The sequence below is a fragment of the Bombina bombina genome, chromosome 1 (assembly GCF_027579735.1).
Source record: "Bombina bombina isolate aBomBom1 chromosome 1, aBomBom1.pri, whole genome shotgun sequence".
Taxonomy (NCBI): Eukaryota; Metazoa; Chordata; class Amphibia; order Anura; family Bombinatoridae; genus Bombina; species Bombina bombina.
The window spans coordinates 1,338,316,943-1,338,341,423 of NC_069499.1; the positions used below are offsets into that span (position 1 = coordinate 1,338,316,943).

Sequence of the window (24,481 nt, forward strand, 5' to 3'; positions counted from 1 at the left end):
AATGGGGACTATTCAGACTTGTCTCCGAAGATACAAGTAAATCAGAGGACCAGAGACTCATTCCGTTGGTGGCTGTCCCTGGACAACCTGTCACAAGGGATGACCTTCCGCAGACCAGAGTGGGTCATTGTCACGACCGACGCCAGTCTGATGGGCTGGGGCGCGGTCTGGGGATCCCTGAAAGCTCAGGGTCTTTGGTCTCGGGTAGAATCTCTTCTACCGATAAATATTCTGGAGCTGAGAGCGATATTCAATGCTCTCAAAGCTTGGCCTCAGCTAGCGAGGGCCAAGTTCATACATCAACCATCAGGGGGGAACAAGGAGTTCCCTAGCGATGGAAGAAGTGACCAAAATCATTCTATGGGCGGAGTCTCACTCCTGCCACCTGTCTGCTATCCACATCCCAGGAGTGGAAAATTGGGAAGCGGATTTTCTGAGTCGTCAGACATTGCATCCGGGGGAGTGGGAACTCCATCCGGAAATCTTTGCCCAAGTCACTCAACCGTGGGGCATTCCAGACATGGATCTGATGGCCTCTCGTCAGAACTTCAGAGTTCCTTACTACGGGTACAGATCCAGGGATCCCAAGGCGGCTCTAGTGGATGCACTAGTAGCACCTTGGACCTTCAAACTAGCTTATGTGTTCCCGCCGTTTCCTCTCATCCCCAGGCTGGTAGCCAGGATCAATCAGGAGAGGGCGTCGGTGATTTTGATAGCTCCTGCGTGGCCACGCAGGACTTGGTATGCAGATCTGGTGAATATGTCATCGGCTCCACCATGGAAGCTACCTTTGAGACGAGACCTTCTTGTTCTAGGTCCGTTCGACCCACTCCAGCTAACTGCTTGGAGATTGAACGCTTGATCTTATCAAAGCGAGGGTTCTCAGATTCTGTTATTAATACTCTTGTTCAGGCCTGAAAGCCTGTAACCAGAAAAATTACCACATAATTTGGTATATCTGTTGGTGTGAATCTGCAGGATTCCCTTGGGACAAGGTTAAGATTCCTAAGAGTCTATCCTTCCTTCGAGAAGGATTGGAAAAAGGATTATCTGCAAGTTCCTTGATGGGACAGATTTCTGCCTTGTCTGTGTTACTTCACAAAAAGCTGGCAGCTGTGCCAGATGTTCTAGCCTTTGTTCAGGCTCTGGTTAGAATCAAGCCTGTTTACAAAATTTTGACTCCTCCTTGGAGTCTCAACCTAGTTCTTTCAGTTCTTCAGGGGGTTCCGTTTGAACCCTTACATTCCGTTGATATTAAGTTATTATCTTGGAAAGTTTTGTTTTTGGTTGCAATTTCTTCTGCTAGAAGAGTTTCAGAATTATCTGCTCTGCAGTGTTCTTCTCCTTATCTGGTGTTCCATGCAGATAAGGTGGTTTTGCGTACTAAACCTGGTTTTCTTCCAAAAGTTGTTTCTAACAAAAACATTAACCAGGAGATAGTTGTGCCTTCTTTGTGTCCTAATCCAGTTTCAAAGAAGGAACGTTTGTTGCACAACTTGGATGTAGTTCGTGCTCTCAAATTTTACTTAGCAGCTACTAAGGATTTCAGACAAACTTTGTCTTTGTTTGTTGTTTATTCTGGTAAACGGAGAGGTCAAAAAGCAACTTCTTCCTCTCTCTCCTTCTGGATTAAAAGCATTATCCGATTGGCTTATGAGACTGCCGGACGGCAGCCTCCTGAAAGAATCACAGCTCACTCCACTAGGGCTGTGGCTTCCACATGGGCCTTCAAGAACGAGGCTTCTGTTGATCAGATATGTAAGGCAGCGACTTGGTCTTCACTGCACACTTTTTCTAAATTTTACAAATTTGATACTTTTGCTTCTTCTGAGGCTATTTTTGGGAGAAAGGTTTTGCAAGCCGTGGTGCCTTCCATTTAGGTGACCTGATTTGCTCCCTCCCTTCATCCGTGTCCTAAAGCTTTGGTATTGGTTCCCACAAGTAAGGATGACGCCGTGGACCGGACACACCTATGTTGGAGAAAACAGAATTTATGTTTACCTGATAAATTACTTTCTCCAACGGTGTGTCCGGTCCACGGCCCGCCCTGGTTTTTTTAATCAGGTCTGATAATTTATTTTCTTTAACTACAGTCACCACGGTAACATATGGTTTCTCCTATGCAAATATTCCTCCTTAACGTCGGTCGAATGACTGGGGTAGGCGGAGCCTAGGAGGGATCATGTGACCAGCTTTGCTGGGCTCTTTGCCATTTCCTGTTGGGGAAGAGAATATCCCACAAGTAAGGATGACGCCGTGGACCGGACACACCGTTGGAGAAAGTAATTTATCAGGTAAACATAAATTCTGTTTTTGTTTAGTTGCCTAATAATTATGCACAGTAATAGTCACCTGCACACACAGATATCCCCCTAAAATAGCTATAACTAAAAACTACTTCCAAAACTATTCAGCTTTGATATTAATGAGTTTTTTGGGTTCATTGAGAACATGGTGGTTGTTCAATAATAAAATTAATCCTCAAAAATACAACTTGCCTAATTATTCTGCACTCCATACACATATATATATATATATATATATATATGTATATATATGTATATATATGTGTGTATATATATATATGTATGTGTATATATGTGTGTATATGTATGTGTATATGTATATATATATGTGTATATATATGTATTATAGCAGCAATCAGATTTAAAAAGCAGAAACTGCTTCTTTATCCTCTTCACTATGTCAGGTGCTCAGGTAAATTGCCTGACACTCGCTTGTTCAGGGTGACTGACATGCAATGGTTGCATGAGAACAGGGGTCAGCATTGCAAGAGCTTGTGCAAAATGGCAAGATACTGCATCACAAATGGTGATTGCAGGACGACAGGTTATCTACTTGAGAATGTCAGTCTGCAATCTTGATACAGTTTTCTGTTTGTCCAGTTAAACACAAGTTTTATAGTGAAGTCTTAACTGTTTTTGTGTTTATTTTTTTATATATATATTTTTTTAATTTAAATCTAGGTACCATGTTTCTTGACACCGGGACTGACTGAGAGTTACACTCAAAACTCAGAGATAGGCTGTTAAAAGAAATTAACCTGTCTCTGAAGTGACTAAAGGGGAATAATGGTGATTTTGCGCCGGGCCCGGCCGCCTGCTTCCGCCCTGACCAGCAATGAATCTTGACTCGCTCTCGCTGGCTTTGTCTCAAATCAGCTACCTTGTAGACAATTTAACGAAGAAAAACTACCGAGCCAGCCAGCTAGAAATACAACACGTAAGTGACTATCTCTTTACCAAAATCTGAGCATGTTTTGGTACGGTTCTTGGACATCATGGCTTGTGAATATCTGGAATAAATGTTACTAATGTTTAATAATTGCACACTACAGTACAGGGTTTTTTTGTTTTTGGGTTTGCAGATTTGTGTGTTACACCTTAACACTAAGAAACCACGCCAAATGCTGCCCACCGCCACTTTCTGAAATATATGGCTGTATTCTCTTTTGAATACAATATTGACTTATAATAGGCATGTGCATAAATTCTGCATTTGTTTTAAGGTTTGCTGAATGTCTGCACATGTCTTATCAATCATGATGTATTAAATTGAGAGTACATCCTTGTATTTTACATGGGCATTGCTTTTTTACAACTTTGCACATTTGTTTTTGGTGTGACTTGTTTTAAAATGCTGAACATCTTAACCAGTTGAGTTGAATCACAAAATGCATCAAAATATGCAATAAATGAGAAGACTCGCATTATATTTAAAAACCATATATATGTTACAGGCAAAGTGGGAAGCTCAGGCATTGTATAGAATGCTTTAGGTATTTTATGGAATGCCTAGCATCATGTTTTGGCAATATTTTTGAAATGAGGTGATTTTCATTTTAACCTTTATAATACTTTACCTAGGGATTTTATAGAATGCCTATTCCCCCCCCCCCCTTTTTTTTTTATTTTTTATTTATTTTTATTTTTTTGCAAAAAAAAAATAGTGGACATTTTAGGAACAAATTTTAAACCAAAACTCATTTTAAAATAGAACAGTAAAGTTAGATGAGAGAATTTGATGTACTAACTGGTATCTGAACTCAAAGTAAAATCTTCTGGTAAACATTGCATGATTTGAGACTTCTAAAGAATAACTCTTCTCAAGATGAGGGCAGGATGGTGTGTGTGTATTGTTGTGTTCTTTTTTTGAAAGTCTTAAGTGTTTTCACCTAAAAGTTAACCACTAATTGTCATTTATTTTTGCGATCAAGGGGCATTGGTTTAAAATGTGAACGAAAACCTAGTCTGTAACCCTGAGATCCTAAATCCAGTAACCAGTGGTCCTCAGACTCTGACCAGGCCTTATGGGAAAAAAGACTGAATCTGCCCCTTACCAGCAACAAGTATTGTTCAGGGGCTGCAACTTCATTCTGACTTCGATTTGGAAGTTGACTTCTGCTTAGTTTTCCATGTTGACTTTGGGCAGAGGAAGATCTCTGGGTTAGGAACAATCTTTTTGGTCTGCCATTAGGCTTCGATTTCTTATCCTGAGGGGAGAGTCTTTTACCACATATAACCATGGTAATGAAGGCATCTAAACCTGAAAGTGATTGTAATATGTAAAGGAACAGTCGACTACAATTTTTTTTTTTGTTTTTTTTTTTTTTTTTGTTTAAAAAGATAGCTAATCCCTTTTATTACCCATTCCCTAGTTTTTTGCACAGCCAACATGGTTATATTATACTTTTAACCTCTGATTACCTTGTATCCAAGCCTCTTCTGACAGCCCCCTGATCACATGACTTTATCTATTGACTTGCATTTAAGCCAATTAGTGTTGTGCACAATCCACGGGCGTGAGAACAATGTTATCAATATTGCCCACATGAATTAGCAGTCTCCTGTTGGGATAAGAGGCTGTCTGTAGTGGCTTAGAAACAGTCAGAAATTTAGAGGTTTTAAAGTATATTAACATAACAATGTTGGTTGTACTAATCTGGGAAATGGGTAGTAAAGACGTTATATAATTAAAAAAAAAAAAAAAAAAAGTTTAGTCTGTCCTTTTTAATGAATTAAAGGCCAGTATCTAAAAATCTTAAACATGGTCACTTTAAACTTTACAAAAACTGTTTTTTAATACTTACCATTTTGTTAGGGTGTACATACCGCCGATCCTCCTCCTGTATTGAGCATATTGATGACACGAGCTGGATGCCAAAGGGGGCACGCAACGATTGGAGGAAGCCGGGTTCGTCATCGATATGCTAAATACAAAAGGAGAAGCAGGCAGAGGATCAGCGGTGTGTTTACTGTTAAGAAATGGTTTAGAAAAAAGTTTAAAGTGCCCATGGTTAAGATTATTTTTAGATCATTAAACAACCGCTTGAACTAAGCAAAGCCTTTCTGTGGAAAGAAAGTTAAATCTACTCTTTAGAAACCATGTCAGCAAACCAGGACTTCAGCCATAAAGGCCTTCTTGTGAGAGCAGTCAAGGCTATATTCTTTGCATTGAGTTGGACAATTTAAACCACTGCATCACAAATGAAGGAGTTAGCAAGTCTGATACCTTAGAGCCGGGGTATCAAGCTCCATTGTATCTGGGGGCCACTGGCCAAGTTTCATTCTCCAATTGGAGCCACTTGAACAGAGTGAGTACTCTGGATATATCAGCAATTGGAAGTGACATTTTACCCAAGAAGTAGTGTATGATTGGAGTTGTAGCCCACAATGAACATACAGTTGTCTATCTTGTGAGTGCCAAGTGAAGTGATCGTTCTGGAACTGTGTAAAATGTGACATTTATCCAACTAGTGCATGGTGCTTGTCTACAATGGACAATGCATGCTTGTCTTTATATTTAGTGAGTGCCTGTATAGAACATAAACTTGTTACACCTCTTAGAGCCCTAAAAATGTTTTTTTAATGCAGCTCAAATTAATAATTTATTAAACAGGGCAGGGCTAGATTAAACTATCTTTAGGGCCGCATATGGCCCTGGGGCTGGTACTTTGAAACCACTACCTTACACGGTCTTGAATATCCTCCAATATAGCCTCATTAGAAACTAAATCTGATTAATAATCACACCAAAAAGATGCAGCCCCAGTAACAAGCGATTCCAACCACTGGTTGGAACAAGTTTGGTCCTTGAAAGAAAGATTTTTAAGATAGCCTTCCTGTCCATGGGATCTCTGAAAGAAGTGCTTTCCTCCAAAAAAAATGGTGGTTCTTTGAGCTAACATGGAGAGAGCACAGTCAACCTTTGACATGAACTCCCAAAGTTCTGGATTGGAAGCAGGAATCTGGAACATTTTCTTAAACTTTAGAAACGACATAAAAAGAACCAGTTTTTTTCCATTCCTTGAAAATGATCTGAAAAACCGCCTCCAGAACAGGAAAGACTTCCATGGGCTTAGCATTTGGTTTAAAAATTTTTGTCCAGTTGTTTAACAGACTTAGCCTCTCCAGGCTTACTACATTTTTTCCCTCCCATCTTTGACTATATACTTTACCTATGTTTGGTCCCAGCTAAGTTATATCTCCCATGTGTATTAAAAGTATTTCTCTTGCAAGATGTATCGAATCCACGGATTCATCCAATACTTGTGGGATATTCTCCTTCCCAACAGGAAGTGGCAAAGAGAGCAACCACAGCAGAGCTGTCTATATAGCTCCTCCCCTAACCCCACCCCCCAGTCATTCTCTTTGCCGGCTCTAAGCAATAGGAAGGGTAAAGTGATTGTGGTGACAAAATGTTAGTTTTTATTTTCTTCATGCAAGTGTTTATTTTAAATGGTACCGGTGTGTACTATTTACTCTCAAGCAGAAAAGAGATGAAGATTTCTGCCTGGAGGATGATGATCTTAGCATTTGTAACTAAGATCCACTGCTGTTCCCACAGAGGCTGAGGAGTACAGGAAACTTCAGTTAAGGAACGGTTTGCTTGCTATGCTGCACTGAGGTATGTTCAGTCATTTTTTTTTTTTCTAGAAAAACTGATATTTCAAGAATAGGCTGACGGTATCCCCATGAGGTGAAGGGTAAGCTGTAATCAGAGACTTATTGTAGTATTACAAGCTTGCATAAGGGCTAAGTTACTTTCTGGTTGACACTTATATAATAAAGCAAACGTTTTTATTGAGAAATATGGTAAAATGTTTTTGGGACTTTTATTTAGAGGGTTCGTTTGGCTTATTTTGAGGTTTTACATCCCACATGGCTGTTTGAAACACATGAGGTGTTACTTTAAGGCCCCACAGACATCGAGTAAGAGGTGGGTGGGGCCTAATTTTACGCCTTAGATGCACAGTTTTTCATTACTGGACAGCAACCTGCAACACAGGAGGGGTCCTGACTCGATTTTGGGGCCAAAACGAAGCCTTGTTCCCTCAGATTCAACCCCTAAGGGCAGGTAGGCGCCACAGCAGAGCTGTGGCAAGGTGCTAACTGTATTTTCTGTTTTTTCACACTTGTCAATCCGTTTTCGTTATTAAAGGGTTAATTTCTTCTTTCTCTTAAGTGTATCCAGTCCACGGATCATCCATTACTTATGGAATATATTCTTCTTCCCAACAGGAAGTTGCAAGAGTCCACCCACAGCAAAGCTGCTATATAGCTCCTCCCCTAACTGCCATATTCAGTCATTCTCTTGCAAGCCTCAACATAGGTCGTGAGAGTCTGTGGTGATTTATACTTGGTTTATTCTTCAATCAAAAGTTTATTTTTAAATTGCACCGGAGTGTGCTGTTTTTCTCAGGCAGTATTTGGAAGAAGAATCTGCCTGCGTTTTTCTATGATCTTAGCAGAGGTAACTGAGATCCATTTGCTGTTCTCACACATTCTGACGAGTGAGGTACTTCAGAGGGGGAATGGCGTGCAGGTTTTCCTGCAGATAAGGTATGTGCAGTAAAATATTTTTCTAGGAATGGAATTGACTAAGAAAATACTGCTGATACCGAAGTAATGTAAGTAAAGCCTTAAATGCAGCGATAGCGACTGGTATCAGGCTTATTAATAGAGATACATACTCTTGTAAAAATGTGTTTTAAAACGTTTGCTGGCATGTTTAATCGTTTTTAACATATGTTTGGTGATAAAACTTATTTGGGCCTAAGTTTTTTCCACATGGCTGGCTTAAATTTTGCATAGAAACAGTTAACTGAAGCTTCCCACTGTTGTTATGAGTGGGAGGGGCCTAATTTAGCGCTTTTTTGCGCAGTTAAAATTACAAAATGAATTATCCAGATTCCCTCAGCAGTCCCATGAATACTACAGGACATTTCTAAAGGGCTAAAAAGACTTCCAAAATCGTTTATAGGGAAGGTAATCCACAGCTCTGCTGTGGCAGTTTTGTTGTCTGTTTTTAAAAACGTCTGTCGTTTTTTTGATCTGTTTTTTACATTAATGGGTTAATCATCCATTTGCAAGTGGGTGCAATGCTCTGTTACCTTATTACATGTACTGTAAAAATTTCGTTTGTTTTACTGCCTTTTTTCACTGTTTTTCAAATATTGACAATTTGTTTCTCTTAAAGGCACAGTAACATTTTATATATTTGCTTGTTAACTTGATTTAAAGTGTTTTCCAAGCTTATTAGTCTGTTCTAACATGTCTGACATAGAGGAAGCTCTGTGTTCATTATGTTTTAAAGCCATGGTGGAACCCCATCTTAGAATGTGTACCAGATGTACTGATTTCATGTTAAACAATAAAGATCATTTGTTGTCTTTAAAAACATTATCACCAGAGGATTCTGTCGTGGGGGTAGTTATGCCGACTAACTCTCCCCACGTGTCAGACCTTTTGACTCCCGCTTTAGGGACTCACGCTCAAATGGCGCCAAGTACATCAAGGGCACCCATAGCGTTTATTTTACCAGGGGATTCTGTCGAGGGGAAAGTTATGCCGACTAACTCTCCCCACGTGTCAGACCCTTCGACTCCCGCTTCAGGGACTCACGCTCAAATGGCGCCAAGTACATCAAGGGCGTCCATAGCGTTTATTTTACAAGACATGGCAAAAGTGGTGAATAATACTCTGGCAGCACTATTTGTCAGACTACCTGAAATAAAAGGAAAGCAGATAGCTCTGGGGGTAGATACAGAGCATACAGACGCTTTAAGAACCATGTATGATACTACCTCACAATATGCTTAGTCTGTGGGTGATTTTTTTGACTCAGGGAAGATGATTTAACCTGATTCTGATATTTCTACTTTTAAAATTTATGCTTGAGAACCTCCACTTGTTGCTCAGGGAGGCTTTGGCTGCTCTGAATGAATGTGTACAATCGCAGGGCCAGAGAAATTGTGTAGACTGGATAAATAATATGCAGTGCCGGTGTGTACTGATGTTTTTCCAATACCTAAAGAGGTTTACTAAATTTTTTTTTTTTTAATAAGGAATGGGATAGACCAGGTGTGCCTTTCTCTTCCCCTCCTATTTTTTAGAAGAATGTTTTCTAATAGTTACGACCACACAGGACTTCTGGCAGACAGTTCCTAAGGTGGAGAGAAGAGTTTCTACTCTAGCTAAGCGTACCACTACCTCTGGCGAGGACAGTTGTGCTTTTTAGATCCAATGGATAAAAAATGTTTATTCAACAGGGTTTTATCCTGCAGCCCCTTGCATACATTGCTTCTGTCACTGCTGCTGCGGCGTTCTGGGTTGAGTCTCTGAGGCTTTACAGTTAGCGACTCCATTGGATGAATATATTTGACAAGCTTATGCTAGCCAATTCCTTTGTTTTCTGATGCCTTTGTTCATTTGACTAGACTAACGGCTAAGAATTCTGTTTTTTACTATACTGGCGCGCAGAGCGCTATGGCTTATATCATGGTCAGCTGTCGTGACTTTAATAAATAAGCTACTTAACTTCCCTTCAAGGGGCAGACCCTATTCGGGCCTGGTTTGAAGGAGATTATTGCTTATATCACTGGAGGAAAAGGTCATGCCCTTCCTCAGGATAGGAATCAAGGGCCAAAAAAGGTCTAATTTTCGTGCCTTTTAAAACTTCAGGGCAGGTGTGGCATCCACTTCCTCTAAGGCAAAACAAGAGGGAATTTTTGCTCAGTCCAAGGCGGTCTGGAGACAATTGGACCTGGAACAAAGATAAGCAGGCCAAGGAGCCTGCTGCTGCCTCTAAGGCAGCATGAAGGAACGGACCCCTATCCGGTAACGGCTCCTATAGGGGGCAGACTTTCATTCTTCGCCAGGGTGTGGGCAAGAGATGCCCAGGATCCCTAGGCATTGGAATTTATATCCCAGAGATATCTTCTGGATTTCAGATTCCCCCCCCCCCCCCAAAAAAAAGGGGAGATTTCGCCTTTCACAATTATCTGCAAACCAGGTAAAGGAGGCATTCTTACATTGTGTACGAGATCCATCCAGTTCCAAGAGAGGAACAGGGACAGAGTTTTTACTCAAATCTGTTTGTGGTTCCCAAGGTGAGGGAACCTTCAGACCTATTTTGGATCTAAAAGATCTTAAACAAATTCCTCAGAATTCCGTCATTTAAGATGGAAACTATTCGTACCATCTTAACTATGATCCAGGAGAGTCAATAGAGGACTACAATGGATTTGAAGGATGCTTATCCTCACATTGTGATGCATAAAGATCACCTTCGTTTTTCAGGTTTGCCTTTCTAGACAGGCATTACCAGTTTGTAGCTCTTTCCTTTGGGATATCTACAGCCCCAAGAATCTTTATGGAGGTTCTGGGGTCGCTTTGGAGGTCCTTAGGCCGCGGGGCATAGAAGTGGCCCCTTATTTAGACGACATCCTGATACAGGCGTCAAACATCCAAATTGCCAAGTCTCATACGGACGTAGTACTGGCATTTCTGAGATCACATGGGTGGAAAGTGAACAAGGAAAGAGTTCTCTATCCCCAATCTCAAGGGTTTCCCTCTTAGGGACTCTGATAGATTCTGTAGAAATGAAAATTTACCTGACTGAGTCCAGGTTGTCAAAGTTTCTAAATTTCTGCCGTGTTTTTCATTCCATCCGCGCCCTTCGGTGGCTCAGTACATGAATGAAATCGGCTTAATAGGTAGCGGCAAGGGACATAGTACCGTTTGCACGTCTACATTTCAGACCGCTGCAACTATGCATGCTCAGTCAGAGGAACGGGGATTACACAGATTTGTCCCCCTGTTGAACCTGGACCAAGAGACCAGAGATTCTCTTCTCTGGTGACTATGTCGGGTCCATCTGTCCAAGGGTATGACCTTCCGCAGGTCAGATGGGACAATTGTTACAATGGATGCCAGCCTTTTAGGTTGGGATGCAGTCTGGAACTCCCTGAAGGCTCAGGGATAGTGGATTTAGGAGGAGACCCTCCTAATAAATATTCTGGGAGTGATATTCCATGCTCTTCAGACTTGGCCTCAGTTAGCAACTCTGAGGTACATCATATTCAGTCGGACAATATACACGACTGTGGTTTACATCAGCCACCAAGGGGGAACAGAAGTTCCCTAGCGATGTTAGAAGTCTTACAATAATTCACTGGACAGAGACTCACTCTTGTCTATCAGCTATCCATATCCCAGGTGTTGAGAACTGGGAGGTGGATTTTCTAAGTCGTCAGACTTTTCTTCCGGGGGAGTGGGATTTCCTTCGGAGGTCAAGACCAAGCAGGAGAGGGCTTTGGTGTTTTTGACAGCGCCTGCGTAGCCACGCAGGACCTGGTATGCAGATCTGGTGGACATGTCATCCTTTCCATCACGGTCTCTGCTTCTGAGACAGGTCCCTCTACCTCAGGGTCCTTTCAACCATCTAAATAGAATCAATCTGAGATGGACTGCCTGGAGTCTGAACGCTTGATGTTATCAAAGCATGGCTTCTCCGAGTCAGTCATTGATACCTTAATACAGACATGAAAGCCTGTCTCTAGGAAAATTGAACATAGATATGGTGTAAATATCTGATTGTTATGAATCCAAGGGTTACTCATGGAGTAAAGCCTGGATTCCCAGGATATTATCTTTTCTCCAAGATGTTTTTGAGAAAAGGGTTGTCGGCTAATTCCTTAAAAGGGACAGATTTTTACTCTGTCTATTTTTTTTTGCACCAGCGTCTGGCAGGTATTCTAGACGTTCAGGCATTTGGTCAGGCTTTGGTTAGATCCAAGCCTGTGTTTAAAACTGTTGCTCCACCATGGAGCTTAAACCTGGTTCTTAATGCTCTTCAAGAAGTTCCGTTTGAACCTTTTTTGTTCCATAGATATCAATCTTTATCTTGGAAAGTTCCTTTTGGGTAGCTATTTCCTCGACTCGTAGAGTCTCCAAGTTATCTGTGTTACAATGTGATTCTCCTTATCTGGTCCTTCGTACGGATAAGGTAGTCCTGCGTACCAACCTGGGTTTTTTCCTAAGGTGGTATCTAACAAGAACATCACTCAAGAGATAGTTGTTCCATGCTTGTATCCTAATCCTTCCTCAAAGAAGGAACGTCTATTACACAATATTGGATGTGGTTTGTGCTTTAAAGTTTTACTTACAAGCTACTACAGTTTTCATCAAACGTTCATCTTGTTTGTTGTCTATTCTGGACAGAGGAGAGGTCAAAAGACTTCAGCAGCCTCTCTGTCTTTTTGGTTAAAAAGCATAATTCATTTAGCTTATGAGACTGCTGGACAGCAGCCTCCTGAAGGGATTGCAGCTCATTCTACTAGAGCTGTGGTTTTCACTTGGGCCTTTTTTAAATGTTGCTTCTGTTGAACAGATTTACAAGACGGAGTCTTGGTCTGCGCTTCATACTTTTTCAAATTTAACAAATTTGATACCTTGCTTCTTCGGAGGCTATTTTTGGGAGAAAGGGTTTTTTACAGGCAGTGGTAACTTCCGTTTAAGTACCTGCCTTGTCCCTCCCATCATCCGTGTACTTTAGCTTTGGTATTGGTATTCCATAAGTAATGGATGATCCGTGGACTGGATACACTTAACAAGAGAACCTAATTTATGCTTACCTGATAAATTTATTTCTCTTGTAGTGTATCCAGTCCACGGCCCGCCCTGTCACTTTAAGGCAGGTAATTTTTTCATTTGAACTACAGTCACCACTGCACCCTATGGTTTCTCCTTTCTCTGCATGTTTTCGGTCGAATGACTGAATATGGCAGTTAGGGGAGGAGCTATATAGCAGCTTTGCTATGGGTGGACTTCTGCAACTTCCTGTTGGGAAGGAGAATATATTCCATAAGTAATGGATGATCCGTGGACTGGATACACTACAAGAGAAATAAATTTATCAGGTAAGCATAAATTATGTTTTTACTAGTGGGGCAACCTTACTAAGGCTTACTACATATACTGTAAAAAATTCGAAAAGTTTGCAGTTTTGCAGAACATGTACATCTTCTTTATATTTTTTTTATTTTTTTTCTCTTAAAGGCACAGTACCGTTGTTTGAAATTGTTTTTTTTACATTGAATAAAGTGTTTTCCAAGCTTGCTTCTCATTACTAGCCTGTTAAACATGTCTGACATCAAGGAAACTCCTTGTTCAATATGTTTAGAAGCCATTGTGGAACCCCCTCTTAGAATGTGTCCCACTTGTACTGATATGTCTATAAATTTTAAAGAGCATATTGTAGCACTTAAAAATGTAGCGCTAGTGGATTCTCAGACAGAAAGAAATGAGGTTATGCCATCTAGTTCTCCCCAAGTGTCACAACCAGTAACGCCCGGACAAGTGACGCCAAGTACCTCTAGTGCGTCTACTTCATTTACCTTACAAGACATGGCAGCAGTTATGAATTCTACCCTCACAGAGGTTTTATCTAAACTGCCTGGGTTACAAGGGAAGCGTGAGAGCTCTGGGTTAAGAACAAATGCTGAGCTTTCTGACGCTTTAGTAGCCGTATCCGATATACCCTCACAATGTTCTGAATTAGGTGTACGGGATTTGCTGTCTGAGGGAGAGATTTCTGATTCAGGAAAGACGCTCCCTCAGACTCTGATATGACGGCCTTTAAATTTAAGCTAGAACACCTCCGCTTGTTGTTCAGGGAGGTATTAGCGACTCTGGATGATTGTGACCCTATTGTGGTTCCAGAGAAATTGTGTAAAATGGACAAATACTTCCTGTTTACACTGATGTTTTTCCGGTCCCCAAGAGGATTGCGGATATTGTTTCTAAGGAGTGGGATAGATCAGGTATTCCGTTCGCTCCCCCTCCTACTTTTAAGAAAATGTTTCCCAATCTGACACCATGCGGGACTCGTGGCAGACGGTCCTTAAGGTGGAGGGAGCTATTTCTACACTAGCTAAGCTTACAACTATACCTATTGAAGACAGTTGTGCTTTCAAAGATCCTATGGATAAAAAATTAGAGGGTCTCCTAAAGAAAATTTTTGTTCATCAAGGTTTTCTTCTCCAACCTATTGCGTGCATTGTTCCTGTAACTACTGCAGCTGCTTTTTGGTTCGAGGCTCTTCAGGGGGAGACCCCATTAGATGATATTCTGGATAGAATTAAGGCTCTTAAGCTGGCTAATTCTTTCATTACAGATGCCACTTTTCAACTGGCTAAATTAGCGGCAAATAATTCAGGTTTTGCCATTTTAGCGCGGAGAGAGTTATGGCTTAAGTCCTGGTCAGCTGATGTGTCATCAAAATGAAAGCTTTTGACCATCCCTTTCAAAGGAAAGACCCTATTTGGGCCTGAACTGAAGGAAATTATTTCAGACATCACTGGAGGGAAAGGCCATACCCTCCCTCAGGATAAAACAAATAAGATAAGGACCAAACAAAATCATTTTCTTTCTTTTTGAAACTTCAAGAGTGGTCCAGCTTCCCCTGCTGCAAAGCAAGAGCGGAATTTTGATCAATCCAAGTCAGACTGGAGACCTTGGAACAAGGGTAAACAGGCCAAGAAGCCTGCAGCTGCCTCCAAGACGGCATGAAGGGGTAGCCCCCGATCCGGGACCGGATCTAGTAGGGAGCAGACTCTCTCTTCGCTCAGGCTTGGGCAAGAGATGTTTACGATTCCTGGGCTTTAGAAATTGTTTCCCAGGTATATTTTCTGGACTTCAAAGATTCCCCCCCAAGGGGGAGATTTTGCATTTCTCAATTGTCTGCAAACCAAACAAAAAAGGCGTTCTTACGCTGTGTAGAAGACCTACATACCATGGGAGTGATTCACCCAGTTCCAAGAGCGGAACAGGGGCAAGGGTTTTACTCCAACCTGTTTGTGGTTCCCAAAAAAGAAGGAACTTTCAGACCAATCTTGGATCTCAAGATCCTAAACAAATTCCTCAGTCCCGTCTTTCAAGATGGAGACTATTCGGACTATTCTGCCACTGATCCGGGAGGGTCAATAGATGACCACTGGAGTTATAGGATGCGTATCTGCTCATCCCTATTCACAGAGATCATCACCAATTTCTCGGGTTCGCCTTTCTGGACAGACATTACCAGTTTGTGGCCCTTCCCTTCGGGTTGGCCACGGCTCCCAGAATTTTCACAAGTGTTAGGGTCCCTTCTGGCGGTTCTAAGACCGCGGGGCATAGCAGTGGCGCCTTATCTAGACGACATCTTAATTCAAGCGTCAACTTTCCAACTAGCCAAGTCTCACACGGACATCGTGTTGGCTTTTCTGAGATCTCATGGGTGGAAGGTGAACATAAAGAGTTCTTTCCCCCTCACAAGAGTTTCCTTCCTAGGAACTCTGATAGTCTCGGTAGAAATGAAAATATTTCTGACGGAGGTCAGGAAATTAAAACTCGTAACCACCTGCCGAGCTCTTCATTCCATTCCTCGTCCATCAGTGGATCAGTGTATGGCGGTAATCGGACTAATGGTAGCGGCAATGGACATAGTTCTGTTTGCTCGCCTACACCTCAGACCACTGCAACTATGCATGCTCGAACAGTGGAATGGGGATTATGAAGATTTCTCTCGTCAGATAGATCTGGATCAGGAGACCAGAGATTCTCTTCTCTGGTGGTTGTCACAGGTTCACCCGTCTTGGGGAATGTGTTTCGGCAGACCAGAGTGGGTCATGGTTACGACAGATGCCTGCCTACTGGGCTGGGGTGCAGTCTGGAACTCCCTGAAAGCACAGGGGTTATGGTCTCAGGAGGAGACTCTCCTCCCGATAAACATTCTAGAACTGAGAGTGATATTCAATGCGCTTCAGGCGTGGCCTCAACTGGCTGCGGCCAAATTAATCAGATTTCAGTCGGACAACATCACGACTGTAGCTTATCAATCATCAAGGGGGAACACTGAGTTCTCTAGCGATGATAGAGGTTTCCAAAATAATCCGATGGGCAGACTCTCTCTCTTGCTATCTTTCAGCAATCCATATCCCAGGGGTAGAGAACTGGGAGTCAGATTTTCTAAGTCAGACTTTTCATCTGGGGGAGTGGGAACTCCATCCGGAGGTATTTGCTCAACTGATTCAGCTATGGGGCACACCAGAATTGGATCTGATGGTGTCTCGTCAGAACGCCAAGCTTCCTTGTTATGGGTCCAGGTCAAGGGATCCCCAGGCAGTGCTGATAGATGCTCTAGCAGTGCCCTGGTCCTTCAACCTGGCCTATGTGTTGCCACCATTCCCTCTCCTTCCACGTCTTGATTGCCAGAATCAAGCAGGAGAGAGCTTCAGTGATTTTGATAGCACCTGCGTGGCCACGCAGGACTTGGTATGCAGACCTGGTGGACATGTCATCCATCCCATCATGGACTCTGCCGCTGAGGCAGGACCTTCTGATTCAAGCATCCAAACCTACTTTCTCTGCGTCTGACTGCTTGGAGATTGAACGCTTGATTTTAGCAAAGCGTGGTTTCTCTGAATCGGTCATGAATACCTTGATTCAGGCTCGAAAGCCTGCCACCAGAAAAATCTATCATAAGATATGGCGTAAATATCTTTACTGGTGTGATTCCAAGGGTTACTCATGGAGTAAGATCAGCATTCCTAGGCTATTATCCTTTCTCCAAGAAGGATTGGAGAAGGGATTATCAGCTAGTTCCTTAAAGGGACAAATATCTGCTTTGTCTAAACTTTTACACAAGCGTCTGGCGGATGTTCCATACGTTCAGGCGTTTTGTCAGGCTTTAGTTAGAATCAAGCCTGTGTTTAAACCTGTTGCTCCGCCATGGAGTTTAAATTTAGTTCTTAAAGTTCTTCAAGGGGTTCCGTTTGAACCTAAGCATTCCATAGATATTAAGCTTCTATCTTGGAAAGTTCTGTTTTTAGTAGCTATCTCTTCGGCTCGAAGAGTTTCTGAATTATCTGCTTTATAGTGTGACTCACCTTATCTTGTTTTCCATGCTGATAAGGTGGTTTTGCGTACCAAACCTGGATTTCTTCCTAAGGTTGTTTCTAATAGGAATATCAATCAGGAAATTGTTGTTCCTTCTCTGTGTCCTAATCCTTCCAAGAAGGAACGGCTGTTGCACAACCTAGATGTGGTTCGTGCTTTAAAGTTCTACTTACAAGCAACTAAAGATTTACGTCAAACATCTTCATTGTTTGTTGTCTATTCTGGAAAGCGGAGAGGTCAAAAGGCTACGGCAACCTCTTGCTTTTTGGCTGAGAAGCATCATCCGTTTTGGCTTATGAGACTGCTGGCCAGCAGCCTCCTGAAAGGATTACTGCTCACTCTACTAGAGCGGTGGCTTCCACATCGGCTTTTAAAAATGAGGCTTCTGTTGAACAGATTTATAAGGCGGCGACTTGGTCTTCGCTTCATACTTTTTAAAAATTTTACAAATTTTATACTTTTGCTTCTTTGGAGGCTATTTTTGGGAGACAAGCAGTGGTGCCTTCCGTTTAGGTTCCTGTCTTGTCCCTCCCTTCATCCGTGTCCTAAAGCTTTGGTATTGGTATCCCACAAGTATTGGATGAATCCGTGGACTCGCTACATCTTGCAAGAGAAAACAAAATGTATGCTTACCTGATAAATTTCTTTCTCTTGCGATGTATCGAGTCCACGGCCCGCCCTGTCTATTTAAAACAGGTAGTATATTTTATTATAAAACTTCAGTCACCTCTGCACCCTATAGTTTCTCCTTTTTCTTCCTAGCCTTTGGTCGAATGACTGGGGGGTGGAGTTAGGGGAGGAGCTATATAGACAGCTCTGCTGTGGGTGCTCTTTGCCACTTCCTGTTGGGAAGGAGAATATCCCACAAGTATTGGATGATCCGTGGACTCGATACATCGCAAGAGAAATTTATCAGGTAAGCATACATTTTTTTTTTTTTTACTTTTTCAGATTTGCCTCTTTAATATTGAGAGCAACCTAGTGAGATCCCCTTGAACAGAGTAATGTTGCTGAGCTATTTCTGACAAGGCCCATATAGGCTGAAAAACATGTTTGGATTTAAGCTGTACACATCCTTTGAACATTACCTAGTGTTTTGTGGTTGCTCGTGGCCTTGAAAGTGCCAGACCCGCCACGGGATAAAAATTAATGTTTCTTTAAATATACTTTAACTCTGATTACCTTGTATCTAAACCTTCTCAGACTGCCTCCTTATCTCTGTTCTATTTACAGACTTGCATGTTAGACAATTAGTGGTGACTCATAAATAACTGCACAGGAGTGAGCACAATGTTATTTATATGGCACACATGAATGAGCAGTGTGTTGCTGTGAAAAGCTTTAAAAATGTCCTGAGATAAAGGCGGCCTGCTGGGCCTTAGAAATGGGCAGAAATGTATATGTTCAAAAGTTGTTTTATTTACTACTTATTACCCAATTTTTCACAACTAACGTTGTTATATTAATATACTTTATAACCTTTAGAGTAGACTGCCCCTTAACTTTTTTGCATGCTTTATTGCTGTTGCATCTTTTTTCTTTTCTTTCTACTACCACCCTCTGCTTCAAGCCCTAGAACAAGGGGCTTGTATAGCGGTGGGGACGACTACTAGAAATTGAATTAAAATACTATGGAGCACTGCTGCATATTATAAATCATGCATAATTATAATTATGTTCTAGCACTTCAGAATATGTTGCAAATAAAAAATAATGTCCACATTCCTTTAATAAATTGAATTTTTATTGTAACTGCTCCATGCTGCCTTCTATTAAGGTAGTTTATGCCAGGGCTTCACAAACCCAGGAGTCGGGTAGGAACTGGCTCCTAGAATTTTACCCCTGGCTCATAATGTTTTGCGGTTATTCTCCATAGATCTATTTACAAATACCACTGTTCAACAACTACATTTTAAACAGATTTGTGGAGCCCTGGTTTATGCAATACTAATCTTAGGATATAGTCAAGTGAAATCCTTGGCATGACACTAGTTTCAGACAACTCAATAGCAGTTCAGTTTAGTGGCATTAACGCACAAATCCACCTATAACATGCAGATTTAGAAGCGTTGTCATGTATTTTTAAAAACGATTATTAGATTGAATGGAACTGATTATATTCTTCTTTGTTAGATTGTGAATCGGCACGGTCCTGAGGCAGACAGGCACTTGTTACGCTGTCTATTCTCACATGTGGATTTCAGTGGCGATGGTAAAAGCAGTGGCAAAGATTTTCATCAGGTAACAATGCTAGTATTTTAATATTCTATTAAAAGGGTATAAAATAAACTTAATGTAAAACCCTTTTTGGGGTATTTTTTACATGAGAAAAGCATCAGAGGGGTACTGAAGGATAGTTTACACAAGCCAATGATTATATTTGTGTACCAATGATTATAATGCACACACACCTTTAATCCATAGTAAATCGGTGTTTTGTATTCCTGATTTGTTAGTAGCTACAAAAGGGTAAATAGGTTAAATGCATTACTGCTTTGGAGCAGACTATACATTACTTGGATTTAGCTGAACACATAGGATGAGTGAATGACAAGCATGTGGGAAGCTACCAATTACTAGGTAGCTCCCAGTAGTACATTGCTAGTCCTGAGCATCTCTAGATATCCTTTGAAAAACATATTAATCAAGCAAAATACATTTAATAAAAGTAAATTGAAAGGATAAAGGTACATGAAACCCAACAATTTTCTTCATGATTCAGATAGAGAATACAATTTTTAACAACTTTCCAATTTACTTCTATTTAATTTACTTCCTTCCCTTGTTATCCTTTTGCTGAAAGGTTTATCTAGGCAAGCTCATTAGCAGCAGATAACCTAGGTCCTAGCTTTTGATTGGTGGCTGCATATATATCTCGATTGTGATTGGCTCACCCATGAGTTCAGTTAGAAACCATTATTGCATTGCTGCTTCTTCAACAAATGATACCCAGAGAATGAAACAGATTAGATAATAGAAGTAGATTACAAAGTTGTTTAAAAATGTCTTCTCTATCTGAATCATGAAAGAAAAAAATTGGGTTTCGTGTCCCTTTTAAAAAAAAAAAAAAAAAAAAAAAGAAAAAAAAAACAAAAAACGTTCATGATTCAGATAGACCATGCAATTTTAAAGTAGTAATTCAGTTTTTAGGCAAAAAGAGTACTCACTTTTATGAATTTTGTTAAACACGTAATGCAAATGCTGTTTGAATTGAAATTAATATAGATGTATCATTTTTCTTCTTAAACGGGAGAGTCCACAGCTGTATTCATTACTTTTGGGAAATACAGAACCTGGCCACCAGGAGGAGGCAAAGGCACCCCAGCCAAAGGCTTAAAGGGACACTGAACACAAACTTTTTTTTTTTTCTTTCGTGATTCAGATAGAGCATGCAATTTTTAGCAACTTTCTAATTTACTGCTATTATCAAATTTTCTTCATTATCTTGGTATCTTTATTTGAAATGCAAGAATGTAAGTTTAGATGCCGGCCCATTTTTGGTGAACAACCTGGGTTGTTCTTGGTGATTATTGGATAAATTCATCCACCAATAAAGTGCTGTCCAGAGGACTGAACCAAAAAAAGCTTAGATGACTTATTTTTCAAATAAAGATAGCAAGAGAATGAAGAAAAAATAGTTAATTTTTTTAAATTTGAAAGTTGCTTAAAATTTCATGCTGTATCTGAATAACAAGAGAAAATTTGGGTTCAGTGTCCCTTTAAATACCTCCCCCACTTCACTCATTCCCCCCCCCGGTCATTCTTTGCCTTTCGTCACAGGAAGTTGGTAGAGAAGTGTCAGAATATTACGGAGTAGTCTCTTATGGATGTAGTACTCTTCGAGATGGGACTGGTGTTTTAAGTAGTCCTGTCAGCCTCTCAGTGAGAGCATGGATGAAGGTTAGCGTCCGGAGATTCAGGGAGAGTCTTTCTGCGAAACCATCCCGACTCATAAGCCATAAGCAATCGGCGTTGACGAGTTTCTCTGCCTGCTTTCTTCACTCAAGTTCATGTCAGAGGCAATGCTACTATCTGTCATACTTGAAGGACCGTGTTACTGTTCCACGGCATAGATTCCGGTAAGATAGTTCATTTTACTTTCATTGTGGATGTAATGTAAATGATAGAAGACAGTCTCAGTGTGACTCCTTTATCTTTATGGAATCAAGGGTTAATATCTCCTTAGGGGGGTTATTGAGCAGTGGGGGGGACTTTAATCATAAAGTTCCTCACCTCTAAAGATCCCTTATCTAGCGCTCAAATAGTTACAGAGCAGGGAATCCAAACACCAACAATCCACTCACATAAAGTAGCGTAATTAGGTATAACCGCTATAAGATTAATAGTACATTGTATTCCGGATGTTGCAGTCCTGCAAACTTTCCTTAGGCATTCACCGCGGTACCGGTCTGTGTCCTCTTCTGTTGGTATTCCCCTAGTTCCACGTCGCCACTAGATAAGTGAGAGTAACAACGCCTCCTCTGCATATAGCAGCTGCCCCGCAAACTGCTAGCAGACCTTCCGTGGGTCTGTCAAATGATCCAAATACGAGAGAAAAAAGAAAGCGAGTCATGGCAACTTGCCCCGACTCGCTTTCTTTTATTTCTTGTATTTGGGACTTTAATTATGTTTGATTTTGTGTAGATATTTTGGGGCTCATGGCTATTATGGAACGTACAATTTTATATCTATCATAGTCCAAACGAATGCACTCACCAATCCTCAGTATTGAATACCGGGGTGCTGTGTAGAAAATATCCAGGTTATCTCTTTCTCCAGAAAAACACTTCACTCACCGGTTTTTCATTGAATATAACATCCTTTATTGGTACAAAGATAAAATCCCCAAACGTTTCGGCACCCACTGGTGCCTTGTTCACTGGGAGCTTAAAGTGCAAGAAAAAGTGTCTAGTGCTAACCACTACACCCACCTCCTATAAATACCCATAGTGCTCGTTAACAGTGTGGGGCCAATCAATCAAGATCTTTTACACCTGTAGGTATTGCTATTGCAACGATACAAAATATTTCTCCCTAGCAGGTTTGCATTAACACCATAGTCACCCTGAATATTATATCAAACAGCGAGCAAACTATGGAAGATCTAAGTGGGATGAGCCCCAATACTATCGCTACCTAAATAAAAAAATCTATCTATATCCATGTTTAAAACTATGTGGTTGGCGAGAAACACAATCTGAAGGACAACACGCCCCCTGTAAGCACATGGCTAATTATACCGATCAGTGGACGTCGGTGAAGTAGTCCCTACGTCACCATTGGCTTTTCATTCACGCCCACCTCAATGCAACCACATAGAAAAACATACAGCCTGTCACGGACTAATCCTAAGACTGCTAAAAAAATCATTTGACAAAAAGGCGAGGTATCATGTCTCAAGGAGTATGTTAGAAAACTTTGTGGTTTGTCATAACTTTATATGATTATTCCGTTTTCGATCTTTGATAATTGTTGAGATGGCTGTGTATGCTGTGTTTAAAACATTCCAAACACAGCAACTCTGCATAAATGATAAATAACAACATCTGTGGAGGTAACCAAGTAGAGCAGTGATAATCTGTACACACTCAGGGTCATATGTTGAAACAATACCCCAAACACTAGATGGAGATCTTGATCTGTCATGAATTGTCTCCTATTAGGGGTGTGGAACAAGTAGCATGTACAATAGATCCCAATCTGAATGCAGTTGATTATTTAGATGCATCGTCATGCTGGCAGGTGTCCTTTTTAGTAATGAGGATACAACCTAGACCGTTCAGTCATAGAAATATCAATCACCCAGAAATGCACTGTAATCCAACTGTGTGTTTAGTCCTTTAGGGATAACTGTATCCAATCGATAGATCCACGGTTTCCATTTGTAGAAGCTTCTTGTTTCTATCACCCCCTCTCTTCAACTGAGGTATGTGATCAATCAGCATAGTTCTTAGGCTAGCCACAGTGTGGCCTGCTTGCACAAAATGTTGTGCAACTGGCTGGTCGGAGGTTCCTTTCTTGATGCCATCACGAATGGAACAGTAATGGTTTGCCATCCTTTCTCTGAATGTAGTTTGTCTTTCCCACGTACACATGGGAACACTGACAGGAGAGTGTATCACAAAATCATTAGTTCAAGATAACCTGTGATATCTTATTTTTTCCCAGTATATGGGTGATGGAAGTCTGGACCAGTGAGCATGCTATTGCAAGTGGTACAGTCCCCACACTTGTAGCATCCCAATTTTCTTTTTCCATCCAGGTGCTTTTTTGTAGTAAGTCACCGGATCATTATGCACCAATAAATCCCTTAGGTTGGGTGCTTTCTTGTAAACCACTCTTGGGGCCTCCATTTGCTTGAACGGTAGTGTTTTGTCTGACTTGACTAGGCTCCAATTCTTCCTACTGTGATGGAAGAATCCGTTAGGAATGTTCTTCTATTTGGAAGAATCTGGTCTACTGCACCTATCCAGTTGGCTCATCCTGAGGTAGTTTTCCTCATCTGACTCTAGGAGTTCAGTGGGTTGAGGTTTTCTCTTGTTTGCAGTGTACCCTCCCTTCGGGTTTCTGAGAGGTAGCGAGGATGGGTATCCTGGATCCCGAGTTAGTCTCTCTGGGTGTCAGTGCCTTCTTCCTGCTTCTTTTCCTTAGGAACTCGTGGTTGGAGATTCATTAGCTGATCTCTGGTCTTTGTTGATGCTGGGATTTTTTTTAATCTCTTGTCCTTGGGTCATTGACAGTCGCTTCAGTGTTAGGACTGTTCGATCGGAGTAGCAGTCAGGAATTCTGACTGCTCTGTTTGGGAATCGACCATGTATCTTGTCACCCGCAGGATCCTTACTTAGGTTGGGAGGCCTTTGCAGTTGGTTTGGGACCCTTCCCTTAGCGGGTAGCTGGTTCTTCCTTATTGGGCAGGGTTTTGTCCTTCCTTACCCCATTTTCTAATAGGGGAGGAGTTGGTCCGCCCTGCTTTCTGAGGTCCCCACCCCCCCGTTTCCTTTCCAGGAATGTCCTGGTGCAAGTTTGCTAGCTATTCAGTTAGCTAGTTACTATGTTTTGACGTTTTGTCTAACTGCCTACCAATGGAAGCCTGCAGCTTTAGTTAGTGGCGTAAGCTGATGTTACTATTGCGTTCCTGTTCTGCTCCGGGTTTTTTTTATGACCTACGGGTGTTCAGTTCCTCTGTGCTAGTTAGCTGTCTATGGTAAGGTAGTCTTGTTCTACCTTTGATCCTTTTTACC

At 41.3% G+C, this 24,481-nt stretch overlaps 1 protein-coding gene across 1 annotated transcript in view; it reads left to right on the forward strand.

Annotated features, from left to right (window-relative positions):
• Positions 1-24,481, forward strand: part of CNOT1 (CCR4-NOT transcription complex subunit 1) — a gene marked incomplete in the record, with an annotated part of 753,971 nt that overhangs the window by 36,054 nt on the left and 693,436 nt on the right. Inside the window, 2 exon segments of the mRNA XM_053702424.1 lie at positions 2,988-3,243; positions 19,374-19,481. Coding sequence (XP_053558399.1) covers positions 3,142-3,243; positions 19,374-19,481 — 210 coding nt within the window.